Source organism: Podarcis muralis, chromosome 13 (genome assembly GCF_964188315.1).
Source record: "Podarcis muralis chromosome 13, rPodMur119.hap1.1, whole genome shotgun sequence".
Taxonomy (NCBI): Eukaryota; Metazoa; Chordata; class Lepidosauria; order Squamata; family Lacertidae; genus Podarcis; species Podarcis muralis.
The window spans coordinates 184,995-207,343 of NC_135667.1; the positions used below are offsets into that span (position 1 = coordinate 184,995).

General features: G+C 47.2%; 1 protein-coding gene across 3 annotated transcripts in view; it reads left to right on the forward strand.

The window, feature by feature from the left end:
* Window positions 1-22,349, forward strand: part of LOC114582713 (uncharacterized) — a 120,194-nt gene that overhangs the window by 16,020 nt on the left and 81,825 nt on the right. Inside the window, exons 1-2 of one of the 3 annotated variants that reach the window (XM_077917872.1) lie at window positions 11,693-11,811; window positions 13,164-13,588. In XM_077917872.1, the coding sequence (XP_077773998.1) occupies window positions 11,781-11,811; window positions 13,164-13,588 (456 nt within the window). In that variant the 5' untranslated portion in view covers window positions 11,693-11,780. Of the gene's footprint in view, window positions 1-3,415; window positions 11,812-13,163; window positions 13,589-22,349 lie in introns of those variants that run through there. The other 2 variants (XM_077917874.1, XM_077917877.1) reach the window with 2 other exon arrangements.

Consider the following 22,349-nt stretch of genomic DNA (forward strand, 5'->3'; position numbering starts at 1 on the left):
TAACCTAGAGATGCATTTTAAATAAAAGGACACATTCTACTCATGTAATAACACGCTGATTTCTGGACCATTCATGGGTCGGATTTAGAAGGTGATTGGGCTGGATTCAGGCCCTGGCCTTAGTTTGCCTACCCTGCCTTCAGAGGATCTTTGGAGACTGAAGAGGAAGCCCTGCAGAAAAGCACTGCCGGTCTTCCCATCCGAGGCAGGAGAGGTGAAAAGGAAGCAAATCTGTGCTGTGGGAGGGGGTGAAAAAGTCAGCCCCCCCCCAGTGGTTAGAGTTGCTGGGAGACCCTCTCCCCACAGCCTGTGCACCTGAGCTACCATTCCTAGTTCCCTGGCAAGAAGGAAGGATTGTTAAACTCTCTCTCTCTCTCTCTCTCTCTCTCTCTCTCTCTCTGTGTGTGTGTGTGTGTGTGTGTCCTAGCAAATCTCAGAATCCTTAACAAACTACAGTTCCCACTATCACGTGGACGAAGCCGTGGCTCTTTAAAATGGTCTGATCCTGCCTTGCAGATGCAGGACGTACAGGGCCTGGGTGCAGGTGTTGCCTTTTTCTTTTTCTTTTTAGAATAACTTTTTACAGAATTAAATAAACAAGGATCATAGGAGTGGTAAAGGATACAAAGAAATAGATGGAGTCTTCTCATGTCCTTTGTATATCAGAAAAATATCACAACAATTTTTCAGGAACATCTACATTGTGTGGTTCATTATTAGTGGTCAGTGTATACAGTAGGTTTTTGGTTCATGAATTGGTTTAAACAGAAAAGGGGGGAGCAGGATAGAGCAGAGTAAACAGAGAACAGCCAGAACCGCAGAGCCGAGTCAGCAGCCCTTGTGGTTGTGCAATAGTTATTTTTCCTCTTATGTCACCTATGAAACCATATAAAGTATTGGTCTATTGATGACCGTGGGAGTCAGCTTCAAAGTGAACAAAGTAATTCATGTGTGAATTTAAATTTAGATCAACCAGATTGAGCCAAATGCTGACGGTGTGTGTGTTCTGGGGGCTTCATTTCTTCAACAGCCCCCCCCCCCCACCTTTCTCCAGGTTCTTTTGTTGGGGGACCTAAGTGAAGACCTCTTTGAACTGGGCCCGGAAATGAAGGGACAACCATTGCAGCTGTTTTGAAACAGGAATTAAATTTGTTCTCAAGGGTCGTTGTGGGGATTCAGTGAGGAGGGGTAGACCCACGGATGCCACCTTGAGCTCCCTGGAGAAAAAGGGGGGGGGGGATAGAAATGCCATAAGTAAAGAGAGGGAATCCAGCCCATAATCTGGCTGTTGCATTTTGCACCACTTTCTAAGTCAAATTCAAGGGTAGCTCCACAAAGAGGGCATTGCAATAATCCCATAGGAGGAGCCGCAAGCAGATATGGCTGTGTGAGGGTTAAACAATGTCACATTATTATTATTTACCTGCCTTCACCCTAAGTTCTCAGGACAGATGACATAAAAACACAACATTAAAAACATCTTTTAAAAACTTACAATCACAAAAGAAGGTGAGTCCTACTTACTTTTGATAGCTGTCTTTTGGGCCTACCCACATGAACTTTGGCCCCTCCCACTAGGCCCTACAGCTGGGGAGGGGGGTTGGGATCAGGATCTGGCCCTCAGAACAAATAAAAAGTGGCCCCACCTCAGGAGTATGGATTGAGAGCGCTGGAGATTCCAAGTGCTAGAAAATGAGACAAACGTGCCCTGAAATTGGCTTGGCAGGAGAGCAGCTCTTGAAGACCCAGGAGGATGAACCCAACTGTAGCCAAGTGCCACTGTCTAAAGCACTTACACATGGAGGACGAAGCGGGCTTGTTTTCTCTTGCTTTCAGTGGGAGGACCCGAACTAATGGCTTCAAGTTCTTGGTTGCAGGAAGGGAGAGTCTGAAGCTTGAAGATTGTTCTGATGCTAAGAGCTGTTTGACAGTGGAAGGGACTTCCTCAGAATGTGGTGGGCTCTCCTTCACTGGTGGTTCTTAAGCTGAGGTTGGATGGCCACCTGCCATAGATGAGACTCCTGACACTCAGGGCCCCTTCCAACTCGACAATTCTATGATTCTTTAAATCAGTCATTGCATTTTTATTTCTATGTTTATTGTTGAAGGCTAAAATAGGCTTCATTAAAATACACACTAAAATAATTCCATTAAGATGTAAAGGTAAAGGGACCCCTGACCATTAGGTCCAGTCGTGACCGACTCTGGGGTTGCGGCGCTCATCTCGCTTTATTGGCCGAGGGAGCCGGCGTACAGCTTCCGGGTCATGTGGCCAGCATGACTAAGCCACTTCTGGCGAACCAGAGCAGCACACGGAAACGCTGTTTACCTTCCCACCGGAGCGGTACCAATTTATCTACTTGCACTTTGACGTGCTTTCAAACTGCTAGGTTGGCAGGAGCAGGGACTGAGCAACAGGAGCTCACCCCGTCGCGGGGATTCAAACTGCCGACCTTCTGATCTGCAAGTCCTAGGCTCTGTGGTTTAATCCACAGCGCCACCTGCGTCCCATCATTAAGATGTTAAGCATCTGTAATTAAAATGTTCAGCAAAACAATCCCATTAAAGGGACACAGCAATTAATAGGTAGAAAAGAAAAGAACAATGTGTTTTCAATAATATTGCCTAAGAGGACTTTCCCCATTTTCTTTCAGGGTCAAGTGTGCTTTGAAGCTGTAGCTGTGCGTTTCATGGATTAGGAGTGGGCGTTGCTGGATCCTGACCAGAAAGCTCTGCATAAGGACGACATGGAGGAGAATCATGGGATCATGGACTCTCTCGGTAAGGCTCCCTGTGGGATCATAATATACCTTTTGAAATTCCATAATACCATATCTCTATGTGACAAATGCCCCAGATTTGGATGGCGCTCAACAGCGCCACCTAGAGCACCTGGGATTCTAACACCCCTAAAGCTCCCCTTGAATCAAGCAGTAATGACTGTTTGGTCTGTGAAGATTCTTCCTCCAGTTATGCCTTTGTAAACCATGATCAGGCTGGTCTGAAGTTCCCAGGCCTTTTTAAATGTTGTCTTCAGAGTTGTTAGGGAAGTGGATGTAGATTCTGTCCGGTTTTGTGTTTTTGTTTCTGCTTCTGTCTGTTTTTGGATGACCAAGGAGGTGACTGACCAAGCTGGAGCAGATACTATGATTGGCCCAAACAATATTCATCCCAGAAAAGGGCCAGGTTTTTTGGGATCTCATGTTCCCATAAATATGTCTGTGAAGGTAGTAAGTGCTCACATTTAACTCCCCTTAGTTCATCCTCTATCACAAGTGGTCTTTAGCATTGTTCGATAATTGGTGGTCCATTTCTTCCTGAGGCACTAATCTGCTTCTGTCTTTGTTTCAGGTGGTGATGAATTAGAAGAACAAGGGAGACCACAACAAAATCCACACATTGGAGAAGCCATATCAATTCATACAGGGGATAAACCATATCAGTGCCTTGAATGTGGCAAGAGCTTCAGTGAGAGAGCCCACCTCAGGGCCCATCTAAGAATTCATACAGAGGATAAACCATATAAGTGCCTGGAATGTGGAAAGAGCTTTAGACAGAGCATCCATCTCACTTCCCACCAAAGAATTCATACAGGGGAGAAACCATATCTGTGCTTGGAATGTGGGAAGAGCTTCCGTCACAGTGCCAACCTCACTTCCCACCAAAGAATTCACACAGGGGAGAAACCCTATCAATGCTTGGAATGTGGAAAGAACTTCAGTCAGAGGGCCAGTCTCATTTCCCATCAAATAATTCATACAGGGGATAAACCATATCAGTGCCTCGAATGTGGCAAAAACTTCAGTTGGAAAAAAAGTCTCACTTACCATCAAAGAATTCATAGAGGGGAGAAACCCTTTCAGTGCTTGGAATGTGGAAAGAGCTTCAGATGGAGCGCCCATCTCACTTCCCATCAAAGAATTCATACAGGGGAGAAACCATAGAAGCATAAAATTGTAGAGCTGAAAGGGGCACTGAGGGGCATCTAGCTGAACCCTGTGCATTGCAGGAATCTTAGCTAAAGCATCCATGACAGATGACTATCCAACCTCTACTTAAAACCTCCAATGAAGCAAAGTCCCACCATCTTCTGATGGAGTCCATTCCACTGTTGAACAGCTCCTACCACCAGAAAGTTCTGCCTGATGTTTGAATTTCCTTTCTTTCTCTGTGCCTCTTGAATACAGTGGGAAGGTGGTGCCATGGTGGTGCCAGAGCACCTCTCAGAGAAGGCGGTGGCGGCAGAACATTGGGAGACAAACTAGACCTCTGCATAGGGCATTCTGAAGCATTCAAAACTATTCATAAAGACATTCTTACAGTATCCCTATAAGGTGGACAAGCAGCATTTCTCCAGTATTGCAGGAAGTTGAGAGAAGGGATGGAGAGTGGAGAGGGGTTTGAATCATAGACTCTGTTCTCTGCAAGTTGCACACACAAAATCCAATCTGAATTGTGTTGCTTATTGACATCTGTATTGGACACACACACACACAGCCGGCATTGGCTGAACCAGTTTTAGGGTTTCATAATTATTGCTTTCTTAAATTGTGATTTCAAAGTGGGGGTGTTTGGGAAGGGGCATTGAGCCGTGTGTGCTGCCTCAGCTGGAAAGGTGGCTGTGACTTTGCTCTAATGCTGGAGCAGAGGAAAGGGAGTTGCCGTGAAGAATGGGCAGGCAGACCTCTCCCAGCACACTGCCTGAGCTCCCAAGTCTGTAGCCCTGAATATCCTGGGTGTGTCCCAGGTTCTTTTTCGTTTGGTTTTTAGGGAGGGCTTTTCATGAGTCCATTCTTGGCCACACACACACACACACACACACACACACACACACTTCAAAATCAGGGATGTTGGCTGGAGACACATTTCTTATATTTTTATGGTTCTTTAGCTGCATTGCAGTTATACCTATTCCACTTCTCCTGCAAGTTGCTCAAAGAAGTATTCATGGGTCTCCTTTTACCAGTGTTGATCTCAAGCCTTGGGTGTCCTGGACCCAGTCCTGTGGAACCCCCTGCCACTAGAGATTCAGGGGGCGCCTTCTGTGCCAGCTTTTAAACACCTGCAGGCCATTAAGAGAACATCCCTCACAAGGGTCTATTGATGCTTGTGTTTTAGATATTTCCTTTTGCTTTTAACCTGTTGTTAAGTTTTAATGATGTTTTTGTTTGGTTTTATGTTTTTATATTGCTGTAAACCACTGGCATATTTTTCTGATGCAGCTGTCCATAAATATTAACATACAAACAAGCAATCCTGTGAGGTACGTTAGGCTGAGAGACAGGGACTTTCTGCTCCAAGGTCGCACAGTGAGCTTTGTGGCTGAGTGGTGACACACTCTTTCCCCCCTCCCAGCTCCCTCTCTGCTTAATATGACCCATAATCACATAATCTTTAAAATAAATGCATCAATACAAATGATGGTTTATGCCGCAAAACTAACAGTCACAAGGATACCTTTTTGCAATGGCCATGGTTGCATTTGAATGCAAGACCAAACTAGAGCAGTCTTCAAAACAACCACATGAAATCAAAATGAAATGTTTCAGAAGTTCCTGCAAGGATGGAGCATTGCTCCAAAGACAGTGGCGAGGGGGCCGGGTTCTCCTGCTTCCAGAGAGGAGTCCCTGAACCTGAACTAAGACACCCAGCTTTGAAACCGCAATGAAACAACCGGTCACAGAAATCCTATCCTGCTTAGAGATGGGCATTCCAGTTCTTTAGCTCAAGAAATCTGAGGTTGGGGAACCTGGAGAGCCATTGAGGCTTTGTCCACCATACATTTAAAGCACCTTTCTTCCCCTCCCCCCACACCCCATACTTGAATTTACTTTGAAGTTGTTGACGTTAAGAAAAATGTTCCATTGCTGCAACATGAGTTTTTGGGTTTTCTATATAAGTACTTAGGTATCAGGACATAATATGTACATTTTAAGGTGTCATGTTAGTGTTAGGGATTGTTTGTGTTAAAGGGGAAGATTTGTGAGCCCCAGCGAGGGGGGTTCCCCAACTTCAATAGGTCTGGCTCTGGGGGTCCCAAATCAGTCATGTTCAAGCAAGGGACCACAGCCAAGAAAAACAGCGGCAGCCACGCCAAATCGTTTATTTTGTTCCCACAAAGTTTCTAACTTTAAGCAAACCAAAGAAGAACCAAGATCAAAGGTTACCTCAGTTTTTTAAAATTCCCAAAGTTTCCCAGCATACATCTGCAAAAGCATCATGAAAGCCGTCAGAAGGAAGGTGTGGTGACAAACGGGAGCCCCCGACACCCCCCTGTCCCTCAAGGCAGGGATTAGACATATTTCACCTAGCAGAGAAAGTATTTACACTTCCTTTCGTTATTTTGTCTCGCTTGGCACACCCAGGCTTGCTGCACCTCGTCAATCTCCACCCTGAGGTGGGTTTTCCTGCACTTGAAAGTCTGCCGGGCTCCTGTCTAGCCCTTGGTAAGGTGTGATCCTGGGGCCACGCTCCCAGGATTGGGGCCTGCCTGCCCAATTCATCTCATGACTCAGCCCCCCTCTGCCTCTGCCTTGGAACCAAGTAAAAACATTTATTCGGCTATTTCTAATGAGTTTCTGTGTTTCTTCCATTCAAAATACAGAGGAGAAAGGCTGGGGCTTCGGCGCGCGTCCCTTGGGGACCTCCTGCCCTTTGAGTGCGAGCGAGGGGGTCCTTGGCGGCTCCTTGCAGACTTTGAGATTCAGCCTTTTCTTCGGCCTGCCTCCCAGGTTCCCCTATAGGGGCTGCTGATTCGCAAGTGGGATTAAGGTTTAAAGGTCTGTTCTGCAGGCTGTGATTGGTCAGCTGTTCAACAGGACGGCTCCTGGTCCTGGACCCCTCCAGATAAAGAAAAGGCGCTCTTTCCCTCCTGCTCCCAAAAGGTGACGCGCTTGTGCCTGCGCAAGTCTGGTTCTGTGCTGGGCAGCCTTTTCGCCTCGGCGTTTGCCCGCCGCCGGTCAGGCTGATCCGAGGAGCCTCCCCTCTCCGCTTTGCCCGTGCCATTAGGAAAGGAACCGAACATTACATTGCCAGTACCAGAATGCCCTTCTACGGATCGAGGAGGCGACCGCACTGGGAATCCTGGGTCCAGGTCTGGTCCCCTCGCCTCAGAGCAGAAATAGTCTTAGGAAAGGGCCGCCCGAATGATCCAGGCGGCGGGGGGGGGGGGGGGTAGGCTTCCCTATGAAGAAAGGCTGCAGCGGCTGCCTCTTTCTAGCTTAGAGGGAAGCCGAGGGAGACGCACCTTGAGCTGGGGGGGTCGCCTTGCAAAGGTGAAAGGGAACAGAGCTGCATTCCTAGAGAGGCCAGGGGAGGGGGAGTCCTTCCTCCGAAGCGCCTTCCCTCCTTCGTCTCTCTTTTCTGCACGAGCTGCCTTGCTGGCGCCTTCTGGAATCCGGTGAGTCTCCTTTCTCTGATAGCGCAGGGTGCATTGGGGAGAAGGCAGGGCGTCCCAAGGCTGCAGGGAAGGGGGCATGGGCGGGGAGGGGGGGCGAGGTGCATGCGGGGACCCCCAAGTCAGGCAGCTGAAATCCTCGCCCTTTGCCTGCGCAGGAGATCTGCAACTTCATTTGGATCCATTCGCTGCTTGACACTTTGGGGAGGAGTCTTTGGCTTAGAGGGGGGATTATGTACAGTATTGGTATAGTATTAAATTTCTATACCACTTAATATATTATAAATATAAACGGTGCACAGGAAATGGCAGCAACAACAATGTAAACAAATACACATTTCAAAAAGACACAGTTGCATATAAAAATGTTACATTAATACAAAGTTTCTCTCTCTCTCTCAGTAGATACGTCAAAACAAAAAAAAATTCCTTCCAGTAGCACCTTAAAGACCAACTAAGTTAGTTCTTGGTATGAGCTTTCATGTGCATGCACACTTCTTCAGATACACACGAAAGCTCATACCAAGAACTAACTTAGTTGGTCTTTAAGGTGCTACTGGAAGGATTTTTTGTTTTGTTTTGACTATGGCAGACCAACACGGCTTGTTGTTGTTTAGTCGTTTAGTCGTGTCCGACTCTTCGTGACCCCATGGACCAGAGCACGCCAGGCACTCCTGTCTTCCACTGCCTCCCGCAGTTTGGTCAAACTCATGCTGGTAGCTTCGAGAACACTATCCATCCATCTCATCCTCTGTCGTCCCCTTCTCCTTGTGCCCTCCATCTTTCCCAACATCAGGGTCTTTTCCAGGGAGTCTTCTCTTCTCATGAGGTGGCCAAAGTATTGGAGCCTCAACTTCACGATCTGTCCTTCCAGTGAGCACTCAGGTCTGATTTCCTTAAGAATGGATGTGTTTGATCTTCTTGCAGTCCATGGGACTCTCAAGAGTCTTCTCCAGCACGGCTACCTATCTGTAAGTAGATACGTCAGTAATGCAAATAAACTCAATTCAGATTAATGAATAAGTCCCATTTATTAATGGGCTGTAGCCCAACAGAAACATTTGGACTTAAAATAAACGCAAGAAATAAAAAGGAAAACCTGACCTATACATTTAGTGAATAAAGTCCGTTGGAAGATGGAGGGCAGAGAAAAGAAAGCGCTTCTTGGTGCGATGCAGAGTCAAACCTTTGGAACTCCCTGCCCCAGGAGGCGAGGCTGGGACCAGGGCAGCGAGGAAGAGGAGGGGCTCTTGGTGGCTTCATGCAGGAGGGCTGAGCTTTTGTCTCCCCAGAGATGCTGCTGAATCCCAGTTGCTAGAAGGAAGCGCAGGGGGAGAGAGGGGGGGCTCTTGCGCACCAGTCCTGCTGGGGGGCTTCCCATTCAGGCCCCAGTGGGAACGGGGGTGGGGAGACTCCAGAGGGGCCCAATGGCCTGATCCTGCAGGGCTCCTCTCCTGCTCTGATGCTCAGCTCCTCCAGATGCAAGTCCTCTGTTGCCCTTCAGTTAGAAGTAAAGCTTTCCCAGTTCCCTGGATTCTTTGGAGGAAGCCATGGCTCTTTAAAGTGGTCTGATCCTGCACTGAAGATGCTCGGCTTCCTTGAGGCTCCATGTGTATATTGAGGCTTCATTTCCCACCCTCAAGCTTGAGGCTTTATGTTGTTGTTGTTCTGGTTGTTATTCTTCTTACTCTTATTACTGCTACCGGCTTATGGAATGCCCTCCCCAGGGAGGCCCACCTGGCGCCTTTCTTACAAATCTTCAGGCAACATTTGCCTGATCCACATCAAATGGCCTTTTAGATGTGTCTGTGGGATGGGGGGTTATTGGTTTGGTTTGGTTTGGTTTTGCTTTTGTTTTGCATTTTTTGTTTTCATTCTTTTTTTTTATGTTGTGAACTACCCTGTGATCTTCGGATGAATACAAATTAAATAAATAAATAAATAAATAAATAAATAAATAATGACAATACATTTATTACCCTGAGCGGGTTTCAAGCATTTTAACATTCCATATTAAAGGGAGTTAGAACGAAGGACAGCCATAGGAACGTAGGTCCTGAAAAGGCAAGAGTCAGAGGCCTTGGACAAGAGGGGAAGGGGCCAGGCGCCCCTCTGTGGGGAGGGAATGCCCCAACCAAAGGACTGGCCCCAGGATAGCTGCTCTAGGGCCACCCCAAACTGCCAAGAGCGCCCCCTCTGTCAACCTTAACCCCCAAGAGGGTCTGTGGGGAAGGAGGCGGTTGTTCAGATATTGGGAGGCCTAAGTGGACACCTCCTGTGAGCCCCTTGAATTGGGCCCAGAAATGAATGGACATCTGTGGCAGCTGTTTTAAGAGAGGAATTAGATATGTTCTCAAGGGTTTGGGGAATTCAGTGAGGAGGGAGAGACACATGGATGCCACCGGGAGCTCCTTGGAGAAAAGGGGGAGATAGAAATGCCATGAATCAAGAGAGGGAACCCAACCCATGATCTGGCTGCTGCATTTTGGGACGGTTCCTGAGTTGCCTTCAAGGGCAGCTCCATGCAGAGGGCATTGCAATGATCCCATCCGATCCAGAGCATGGAATACCATGGTCAAGTACTCTCTGTCCCAAATGGACTGTGTCAGGGACTGGACACCAGAGGAGGAAGGGTGGTGACCATCCTCCCCCTTCTCCTGAACCTTCCCGAGAAGAGGAGGACAGTATAGATGTACAACAGTGGTTTGCAGAAGGTCATGACTCTGAGAGAGAAGAGGGACAGAGCTGGGAGATAATGGGAGAAGGGAGGGGGAGCAGCAGAGCCGGAGCAGCCGGCTGGCATGTTATCATTAGAAAGCATTCCAGACCCACCTTCCCCTAGGACCCAGAGAGCAGTGAAAGTGGGAGAGCAGAACGGGAATAGGCAAGGGGCCTTATGCAGCCACTGTGAAAGGGTGGAGCTGCTGACAACTGAGAGGAAAGTGGGGGAGGGAGGAGATTACGCAGAGCAATGCCATTATCCAAGGAACGGCATCCTGCATCTCTCTCTCTGTGAGCATTGAATAAAAGACTTTCGTAAGAGCTTCTTGTTTTTCCATTACTGGCAGCCTGCTGTGAGGGAGGGGGATCAGATTCCCTGAAGCCTGACAGACTGGCTGGCAAACTACCTGAGCTGGAAATGGGCACTCCTAGTCACTGAGGCCACCTGAGCCTCAAATGACCATGAAATGAGATTCGTCCGGCATGACTTGTTCTTCAGAAACCCATGCTGGGTCTTAGTAGTCTCAGCATCCTTCTCTAACTCCTCACAGACCGACTGTTGAATTATCTGTTCTAGGACCTTCCCTGGTATCAATGTCAAGCTCACCAGTTGGTACTTACCTGGGTCTTATTCCGCCCCCCCTCCTTGAGAACACTGGTCTGCAGGACGTCACCTGTTCTCCAAGATTTCTCAAAGATCATAGACAGAAACTCTGAAGTTACATAAGCAAGCTCCTTTACTACCCTTGGATGCAGCTCCTCAGGCCCTGGAGATTTGAATTCATTTAAAATAGCTAGGAGTTCCCTTACTCAGAGGTGTAGCAAGGCCATGTGGTACCCGGGTGCGGAATTTTGTTCTCTCTCTCTCTCTCTCTCTCTCACACACACACACACACACACACACACACACACACACCAAGTTGGGAGTCACGGACTTCTTGCAGTCCATGGGACTTGCTAATAATAATAATAATAATAATAATAATAATAATAATAATAATAATAATATCTTTATTGTCATTGCCCCCTCTCGGGGACAACGAAATTACTTGGCTGCTCCTTAGTTTCTAGCTCCTTAGAAACTAGCTCCTGCTAGTTTCCTTAGTATGTCCCTATTTTCATTGGAGAAATGTTGTTGGGTATGGAGTTATCCGACCCCCGAGCTGTCTGAAGGCAATCAGATGGCACAAGGAAGTATTTTTTAATGTTTAATGTTTTATTATGTTTTTATATATGTTGGAAGCAACCCAGAGTGGTTGGGACAACTCAGTAAGATGTATAGGTTATAAACAGTAAAATTTATCGGCGAAATTTTGGAGAGTATGAGTCACTGGTCTGATGAACCTTTCCCCCTGCAAGCTGCCCCTCTTTCTGTTTCCAATGGAAGGAGCAGCTTGGCACGTCAGCCAAGAGGGTCCCCACCCGCCGCCCAAGATAACTTCTCTGACTGTGCGCAACGCACACGGCTTCTCCTGGGCTCCTGCTCTGGAGGCGAAAAGGCAGAGGGAGAGAAGGGTGAAATGGGTGCACACAGCTTGCCAAGGGTTAAAATGAGCTGGATTCCTAGAGAGGACAGGATATAAATGTGTCGCGGGGGGGGACAGGTCCTCCCTTCCCCCTCCCTTCCTGCAAGAGGGGGAGGGGGCTGTCGTCTCCTTTGCAAATGCTGCCTCGGCGGTGCCTTCTGCGCGCTGGTGAGTCTCCTCTCTCTTCCCCCGGAGGGGGCATTGGGGAGAAGAGGGGTTCCCTGCCCAACCCACAGACCCCCAAATCAGGGAGCCCAGGGTCCTCCCCCTCCATCTCTGCAAAGCCAGGGCGGGGGCTCGTTCCCAGGAGGTGTGCAGCTACAGACCCATGGATGCCCCCTTGAGCTCACTGGAGAAATAAAGGGGGAGTATAACTATGCCATGACTCAAGAGAGGGATCCCAGCCCATAATCTGGCCGCTGCGTTGTGGGCCCGTTTCCAGCCCGTCTTCCAGGGCATCTCCACAGAGACGGCATTGCAAGGATCCCCTCAGGTCCAGAGCCGGGGAGCTGAGCCCCCCCCCCCCCCGGGAGGGCGCCGTGTTCAGCTGATCCATCTGGGCGGCCCCCCCCCCCCCGAGCAGACTTTCTTTCCTCTACCTGTTCCCAAAATCAAGCGCAGCTGCGTTTCTTGGCCTGGACGTTGGCATCAGCAGTGCTGGTTTATTGGGGGGGGGGGCGCTTCCCGAAATGGATTAACTGGATGGATTCTAGGCACTGACCAGATGAAAAGATCATAGCCGAGTTTCTGACCCAGGAACAGAATTTTGGAAGGTAGCTGAATGTAGAAAGTGTGTGTTTTTCCTGAACAGTTTGGTCCCTGAATGTGCTGCTTGTAAATACTGTACTCATAGGTTGCTTTACATAAGGAATAGAGGTCTAGAAATTCAAGTTATTGTTATAGGCCCAGGGTCTTTTGCCTTGCCATCCCCACTACTGACTCCCTGTTGCTACTCTGGGTGCCTCCCAACACAATATTGTAAACACAATAAAACAGCAACCATTGAAAACTTCCCGATACAGGGCTGCCTTCAGATATCTTCTAAAAGTTGTGTAGTTCTTTATCTCCTTGACATCTGCTGGGAAGGAAGTTCCCCAGGCAGGGTGCCACTACCAAGAAGGCCCTCTGCCTGCTTCCGTGGGCATTTTGGGGCCTCTCAGCCTCCCACCCGTGCGAGCAGAGTTGCCTTTGCAGCAGAGTCCAAAAACAAAACAAAACTCCACAACCAGGTCAAGCACAGGCAATCTGGATCCCATCCTGACTGAAAGCAAGGTCAGAAAATAATGCAAGCATAATTCCACTGGGGGTTCACACTAAGTACAACACAGCAAGACGGGGGAAGTAATATCAGGAACATGGAGCCAGAAAGCTCTGCTATTTCCAGATAATCTCATACAATATAGCCTTCCAGACCACAAACTAGCCAAAGTCGTCATCATCAGAGGAGTTTCAAGGAATGCATACTCATGAGTAGACCCCTTGCTCCTGAGCTGTAGAAGTTGTCTTCTGATCTCTTGCAGGCTTCCTGAGAGTACAGATGGATGAGCAAGACCCAGCTGGCCCTGAAGCAGGAAGAGGCCATGCCATGGAAACTGGAAGCCGTGGGGGATTCTGGGAAAACTCAGTGCAGTTGGGTGAGGTGGACACTCTTCGCTCAGATGTGCAGAGCCAGCAGTTGAGACAGTTCTGCTCCCAGGAGGCCAAAGGACCCCGTGAGGTTTGCCGCCGGTTCCTCCACCTTGACCATCAATGGCTGAAGCCAGAAAGGCACACGAAAGCTAAGATTTTGGACCTGGTGATCTTGGAGCAGTTCCTGGCTGTCCTTCCAGTGGAAATGGAGAGCTGGGTGAGGGAATGCAGAGCAGAGACCAGTTCCCAGGCAGTGGCCCTGGCCGAAGGTTTCCTCCTGAGTCAGGCGGAGGAGAGGAAGCAGGTGGAGAAGCAGGTGAGAGAGACTTTCCTCTTAATTCTCCCAGGGAACTCTGAACAGGAGGGAGAAGATCCTAAAATACTCTACTAATTGCTCATCCTTTTTAGGAAGCATCCGAGGCATAAAATAAAATATTTGCCTCTACCATTCTTTGTTGCTCTTTCAGGAAAAGGATCTGGTTGCGGAAATGGACTCCAATTACTCTGAGGCAGAGAGGACTCCATTGGACACCAGAGAGAGTTCACTAGGTAAGGAGAAAGGAGTTTCTTCCCCGTTTGGTCTTTCTGTTGCTTTTGAAAGTAATCTCTGAGTTCTTTCAAATTTTTTTGGGAGGGGAGACATTTGGGACCAAGGGCCCAGAAGAACACAACAAAACTATGAAATTTGTATGACCACCGAAATGTACATTTCAGAGAAGCATGCACTCCTGGCTTCCAACTAATCTTTGTCTCTCAGGTGAAAGAAGAATGCCAACAAGACCTCCTCACCCGTCTTTTCCTGGTGGTGGAGAGGAATCAGCAGCTGTAGAAGCAGATCAGGTAGGAGGAAGGAGCCTTGTGGGGAAAGAGGCTCAGGAGTGGGGCAGCCAGGGTGTCTCTGGGAATGAAGAAATCCCTCTCTTCCTCTTTGGTTTCGTCAAAGCTGTCCCAAACAAAGGCTGAAAGTGCCATTCAGTAAGGTCTATCTGCTGAAAATCAGGAACAGCCTCCCCTCCTTAACTAGCCTTCTGTATGTTGCTAGTATTATTTATCAGCATTTGCAGTTATATTAATAAATTTATGATTGAGTGCTCTTCTGGGCTTCTAAGCAGTTGACCTAATACAATGCAGCATCCCCAAAAATGAAGCAGGCGCAGCAGATTCATCCAGGATTATTTGCTGAAGGCCAATGAGCATAACAGTTCACAAATCCAACTTTCTGTCAGGGACCGTGCTGAGATGGGCTGCACTGAGGAGGAATGGTGGGAGCCTCCCCCTCTCCCTGCTCCTGATCAGGATCCTGAATCTTCCCAGGAGCAGAGGGACCGTATAGATTTGGAATAGTGGTTTGCAGAGGGACATAGTTCAGAAGAGCAGATAAAGTGGCAGCACAGAGAGCACAGTGGTTAGGAGATCAGGTTAGAAGATGTGGTAGTGACGTGGGTGACTAGGGCGGATGTGGGTGGAACCCTTAATTGGGAGCACCTTCATTCCTAGGAAATGGATTTTTTGTTCTAACTGGTAGGAAGTCTCCTTTCCATGTATTCTGTTTATCTGCTGCCAAAGGGGGGAGGAAGCCGATTTCCTGAAGCCAGACACTCTTCAGGACTGGCATAGTTCTTAAGAATCCAGCTGCAGTAAAAAAACAAAAATGAAAAACTTGAAGACTAAGAACTAAACAATTAGACATACTATGTACAGATCACCCCACCAGAAATGGAGAGAGAGAGAGAGAGAAAGTGAAAATCAGGTTTCCTCTGGCCTCTGTTTATAGACAGCATGGCCTTGGGATAGAAAAATAACAGGGCCAGCTTCAACCAGCTGTACTCCGCTTCTCTGAAGGAATAACCCAAACAGCAGGAACCTTCTGCTCATTTCCAAGCAGAATGGAAAAATTGCTGACCAGCTAGTCACTTGCCACTTGCAGCTTGGAGTAGCTTCTAGCCTGTGAGACCCAGACAAGTTTCCAGAACCTTCTTAAATCAATAGAATAGGAAAGATCTCTGCATATTACACCAATACTTTCTATAACAAAAATGGCAAGCCATGTCAGTAATACCACCTCCCTCTTACCTATCCACAAGCCTTGAATTCTACCCCAGATCCTTTTTGGCTGGTCCAAGATTTCAGACTTGTCTACCAGTTTGTGGTCCAAAAACACTTAGTGGTGCCCAACCCTCAGAGTGCTATCCCTGCAGGGACCAAGTGATACAGCCTAGTGGACCTTTGCTCAGCATTTTTGAGTATCCCCATTGCAATTAACACAACACAGCAATGAATAGGCAGGAAACCACACCGCAAAGTGTAGTAGATACTCTTTAGACTGCCTTAGAGAAGAACCCTTGTCTTTTTCCTTTCAGGGTCCTCTGTGCTTTGAAGATGTAGCTGTGCACTTCACGGAGGAGGAGTGGGCGTTGTTGGATCCTGACCAGAGAGCTTTGCATAAGGAAGTCATGGAGGAGAATCGTAGGATCATGTCCTCCCTTGGTAAGGCACCCAGTTGGATGATAATATCTGCTTTGAAATTCCAGATAGATAGATAGATAGATAGATAGATAGATAGATAGATATAGATGATGATAGATAGATAGATAATGATAGATAGATAGATAGATAGATGATAGATAGATAGATAGATAGATAGATAGATAGATAGATGATAGATAGATAGATAGATAGATAGATAGATAGATAGATAGATATAGATATATATCGTATTTTTCGCTCTCTAAGACGCACCAGATCACAAGACGCACCTAGTTTTTGGAGGAGGAAAACAAGAAGAATGAATGAATCTTTATTTGCGTCAGCCAACGGCCATAGCAATAAAACAACAATACAATATACAAAGAATAGAAATAAAAAGTCAATTATATAAAATACATTTTAGGGTTTTGAATCAATAGTCAGATAGTGGATCAATAATCTCATTACTTAAAACTTGGCAGAGGTGATAAAATAATAGTAGTAAAACATAATGATAATAATAATAAGATCCTAGGCAAGGAATCCAGGTGACAACACTAATGTCATTCAGATAGCAGCTCTCAGTCTCATTGCTCTCTCGATAAATTTGGCAACCTTCTCTGTTGTCGAGCTGTTCTGGTCGGCTAGGAGTGAGAACAGTTTGGCTTCACAAGAGTGGCCCGGGATGGCAGATAGGAGCGGGGTGATGGTCTCATCCCTGAGATCTTTATATAGGGAGCAAGACAAGAGAACGTGTGACACAGTCTCTACGTAGCCAGCTCCACAGGGGCAGAGCCGGTTCTCGAATGAAATTTTTTGATATCTACCTTCAAGAACAGCTGAGGGTAACATATTTAGTCTGGCCAGTGTAAAGGCCCGCCTGAGTTTTGGAATGGTTAAGGTAGACAAATAAGGTGCCCGAAAATCAAAGTGGGAGGGGGGCAGGTAAGCGTACCAAGCACTAAATTTCTTAATATAGGCCAGGTTATTCTGCTGCTCAATATCCTTCATTCGCTGGTCAATAATAGTTTTTGCCTTAGGGAGACCCATTTTCAGGAGATGCTGTGCTTGGAGGCCACATGTAAGTAGTTTTTGATGCACTACTTTGGACCACCGACTTCTATGAGCATCTCGTGCTACTAAAGGTAGTAGTCCAGATGGGTTTAAATTTAAGCGAAGCCAATAGTTAAATGTTCTTAACCAGGTTCGGGTTTCGACGGAGAGGAGGCCAGTCTCCAGCCGTAGGGCCGCATTTGGTGCGCATGGTGGAACGGCTAGAATCTGTCTTAAGAATTTAGACTGGACCGTTTCAAGTGTGCGGCAATGATTTCCCGTCCAGATTTGGGCCCCGTAGAGTAATTGCGCCAAGGGTTTTGCTTGAAAGACCTCCAGAGCTGCAGGGATATGTCTGCCCCCTTTCGTAAAGTAAAAGCGAGACAGTATTTTGGCGCTTTGAGATGCTTTTTCCCTAGCATATTTATGATGGGCCTCCCAGGCCCCTGTTGACTGGAAAACTACTCCAAGGTATTTGAAAATTTTGACCTGTTCTATTGGCTGATTGTCCATCTTCCATCTGTGCTGTCTGTGTCTCCTAGCGAAGACCATGACTTTAGTTTTTTGGTGATTAACCACCAATTGATCTCTCCTGCAGTAGGCTGAGAATTCTCTTAGTAGCCTTTTGAGGCCTACTTTAGTTCGTGATAAGAGAACCACATCGTCCGCATAGAGGAGTACTGAAATTGGTTTTTCGGCCAGTTTGGGGGCATGAAACTCCGGGGATGTTAGGTATATGACCATGTCATTTATATATAAGTTGAATAGGGCCGGGGCTAAAATACAGCCCTGCTTGACTCCTTTGGTGGCTGGTACAGGGCCAATTAGTTGCCCATTTACTGAGGTTCTTACGTATAACTTGGAGTCTTTATATAGGCTTTTTATCAAGAATAATAATCTTTTGTCAATGCTGGTAGCATTGAGTTTAGCCCAAAGTTTGACTCGTGAGATCGAGTCAAAGGCTGCCTTCAGGTCAATAAATGCTGCGTATAGAATCCCACGTGTTTTATTGGCGTATTTGTCAATGAGGTGTGCTAATACGAAACAATGGTCTATTGTTGTTCTGCCCTGTCTGAAGCCGTCTTGCTCCTCTGCCAGAACTGCCTCAGTTTCCATCCAATCAATTAGTTTGATGTGGAGGTGTTTGGCATACAATTTGCTGGGGATAGTAAGGAGGCTAATGGGTCTATAGCTCGCTGGATCTGCCATAGGACCCTTTTTATAGATTGGAATGATTACTGCCTCTGTCCAGCAGCCAGGGATTATGCCTGTTGAATTGATGTGTGTAAATATTGACGCCATTATAGGAGCCCACCAACTGATATTGTTCTTCATGAGCTCTGCTGGAATGTGGTCTATGCCCGGGGCTTTGTTGTTTTTCAGTTGGGCAATTAGTTTCCCCACCTCCTCTATGGAGACAGGAGGCCAATATGGTAAATTCTTGGAGTAGGCACTTGGATCATTGTGCTGAGCTTTGTCATCATAGAAGAGGGTTTGAAAATATTTCATCCACTCCTGGGGTTCTACAGTACATGTGGGACCAATCCGCTCTTGGCCCAGGAGCCCCCTAATGGTACGCCAGAAGGAGGTTGAGTCTTTCTCATTCGAGGCCTTCACTAAGTTACACCAGGCCAATCTCTCAGCTTTTTGATTTTTTACCTTTAATAGCTGTTTATAGTTTTGTCTTAAATCGATGTAAGCCATAAATAGCAAGGGTGCTCCGGTGTTTCTGTAGTTCCGGTAGGTTGATCTCAGACGTTTCCTTGCTTGTCTGCACTCCAAATCAAACCATCTCTCTTGATCCTTTGTCCGCTTTGTAACAGAATTAAGTATCTCAGTTGTTAGAAAGGTCTTTAGTCTTGCTAATAACTCGTTGAACGAGTCCATGGCCTTTTCCCCGGTATTAGCTGATACAATGGCTGTATAGATGGTCTTCACGTCTTCCGAATGGAGGAGATGAGTTAGCTCTGTATTGAGCATGGGGGTCCATTTAATTCTTCTGGGGGCCAGTGATCCCAGATTAACAATGGGGGTGTAGTATAGGTTAGCCGTGGGTTTGTTAAACGATGGGCCATTGAGCGCTAAAATTAGTGGGAGGTGGTCACTTTCGGTGTTATGTCCCACTTGAAACTTTGACACAGAGTTATAGGCGAATCTTGATGTCAGAATCTTGATATCACACTTCCTCCCATCTTTGAAAAATGGGTATACTCCCCTGGGCGATCCTCTTCCTTACTACCGTTTATTAGCATCAGCTCCCTTCTTTTTGCGACCTGGGCTAGACATAGCCCCGAGAAGTTGCATTTATTATCTTTAGAAAGTCGTGAAACGCCTGCTTCGGTTGGACTTTCAGGGTCCCGAATCTGATTATATTGGCTGTAAAGATTGTTATCATCAATTCCCATACGGGCGTTGAAATCCCCCCCCCCCCCCGATTATAATCAGTGTAGAAGGGTGGGAAGATTCTATGGACTCTAGAAATGCCTCTAACCCTGCCCAGTTAGCTTTCACTATAGATTTTTTTTTGACAGGGGGGCAGATAGACATTGACCACTACCAGTGCATCTCTTTTAAATTTGAGTAGGACTGCCGTGGCTAGTGAATTGCAGTTTGGGAGGGCTTTTAAGGAATGTTCAAGCTCTGTGGAGATAAGGCTAGCTAAACCTCCACTAGGCCTACCTCCCCTCACAGATGGAGTAGCAAATAGGGAGTGACAAGAATACCCATTGAACAGAATGGGGTCGCTGTGCCAGGTCTCCTGCAGGAGGATGATATCGAATCACTTAAGAAACATTGCAAGTTGTTGATTGTTTTTCTTAGCGCGCCATCCTGCAATGTTCCAGGACAGCAGCTTTAATTCTCTGTCACTCCATGGTGTAGATTTGTTGGGTCCACGGTGTCCAGTGACCCCTTTACATCTAAAAAAACACTCGGAGTGGCTGGGTTGGTCGTTAGGTAGTCAGATCATGTGGGAATGGGATTCTAAATTTGGGGGAGTTTCAGCTTCAAAAAAATCAGTAATTTTCCTTTGAGAAGGTGGCAATCGTGCTATACATCCCAACTGTTTAGATTTATTGGGGTGGTTTGGCTGTAAAGTCGTGCCACTCGTCTCTCTAAAGGCAGCTGTTAGGCCTAACATAGTCGACTTTTCAGAGCCAGATGGTAGAGTTAGGGGGGTATTACTTAGAGAGAGCGAAATTAAGTCAGCAGGTATCGTGCCACTAGTTGGGTGATCATTAACTGTTTGGATAGTTTTGTTAATACGACCTGTCGGGTCTTCAACCAGATCACTCTTCGGGGCTAAAATTAAAATAGAGTCGTCTCTCATTTGTTGGTCTGGTTCAGCTGGTTCTGCTACCGGTTCGATGGTATCTATGGATTTATTCAACTTGCACACGTTAGAAGAGAGTGGGTTAATAAAGTTACAAGTAAGTGTGCCCATATGGGGCACTTTACATGGAGAGCCTAATTCAGATTCGTTAAGCTCCCTCATTTTGTCCCAGGCAGATGTTGTAGCCATATTTGCCTCAGAGATGGGGTGCATGCTAGATGGGTCTGGTGCTGGGGTTTCCGCCTCCAGAATATGGGAGAGTGGATTTATCTCCGCAACAACCAGTTGGCTGGTAGGGGTGTGTGCCTTCCCAACCCACAGGTCCAGTTCTTGGTGGTATAAGCGTGGGGCAGAATCTGAACTACAGTCTCTATCAAGCATATTTTGTTTAGGTAATCTCAGCTGTTCCTCCGTCACTTTTGTCAGGCAGAAGTAAAGGGTATTGTCAGGGGCTCAGGAGCAGAGGCACAGGAAAGGGAGGAAATAGAGAGCGAGGGGGAGGAATCCGAAGGAAATGTTAGCGATGACAGAGGTCCGAGGTCTCTGAGTCTTTCCAGCGAATCGGAAGATTCACAGAAAGGGGCTCCCATGGTCAGAGCAAGGGGGGTGCCTAGGGGGACACCCCAGGAAGAAGGGGCCAGAGGGGACTCAGAGAGCAGCAGTTGGAAATCAGGACCAGCTTCCCCACCAGAGCGCAGTAGGGGGGAGGAGTCCCAGGTATCGGGACCAGGAGGCTCACCGCCAGCGGGAGGAGAGGAGTCAGGATTGGCCACGCCTCCATCGGAGAGCGAGGAAACGGTCAAGAGGAAGGTGGAAGGCTGGGCGCGCGCGCCAAGTTCAAATGTACAGGAGGGCGGCGCAGTTGGCAGCCCGGATAGGGAGCCAGGTCCCAAAGCCCGCCGAAAGGAGGGGGAGGAGTCAGGGGGGTCAGCGTCAGCGTCAGAAGAGTCCAGAAACGAGGAGACCCCGGGGGGCAGAAGGACCCAGAGGAGAAAGGAGAGACGGAAGAGGTGGAGTAAGGTTAGAGTCTTAAGCTGGTGTACAGGGGGTGGAGACTCAGATGGAGCTTCGCCGGTCTAGCCTCTAAGACGTAGAGCTGGGGCGCTGCAGCTTGAAAATGGAATCTGTACTTCAATAAAGACTTTTGTACATTACTACCGGCTAGCGTTGGTCCTCTGTGAGCTGGGACCTGGAGCCAGCTCTGACAGGTATCAATTTTATGAAGTATTTCTTTCTGAGCTTCTTGCGGGAGGACGCTATAAGAGTGGAGTAAGTTATTATCAAAGCTATCAAGGTCAATTCCCTGATTCTCCGCATACCTGGGCCCAAGGGAGTCCAACCTTTGAGAGTCCTTGGCAACCAGACCAGTAGGATGTTTGGAGATGTCCTCCGCAGAGTTTATATCAATTAGTACGTGTTGGTCAATCTCATGTTGAGTTTTTGGCAAATTTACAGTATGGGGGATAAGTGGAATTGGAGGTGCTTCATTTTTAAAGGACCTTGAGATTCTTATACCACTCGTCTCCAGATGTTCTCTACATTTGTACACTAGTTTTGCCAGTCTCCCCTCATAGAATGAGACCACCGCTCTGGCAAGGAATCCGTTGAAGTATAGATATTCCACTTGGGCCAAATCAGTAGGGTTATTAAGGATACCCGGCATATAGATCTTTAAAAGGTTAAATAGATGGACTTTACGCTCTTCTTGTGAGAGGAGTCCTGGGGGCTTAGGATAATTTGATAAAACGAGTTTGTTTCGGTACAGCACCAGATTCCAGTTTTTATTTGTTAGATTTGTCAGATTTCTCTTCTTAGAGGGATTGGTTTCATCTGCAGATAGAATGTAAGACCATGGATCTTGGATCAAAATGTCTTGCTTGGAGTTAGGCGTTGGGGTAGGTGTTAAGGGTTCCAAGCAATCCATCGCAGCATCAGGGCAAGGGTTTATAGAACGTTCTTGCTTGGGAGATTTCCTGGTTAGAAGTTTCTCAGTGTTCCCTCTGGTCTCGGTTATTGGGATACTCTTGAGAAGATTAAAGAGCTTTTTAAAATCCATTTTTTTGTAACGTACTGCCTTAAAATTTTTAACATTTCCGCTCTTTTTTACCCTTATGGGCCTCCTTTTCAAGGCAGTAGCCCTACAAGATCCCTTGGCCTTCCTTGGTGGTCTGTTTTTGCAGGTGGTAGGAAGGAAGTTGTTATTACTTTCCAATTCTGCAGTCACCCC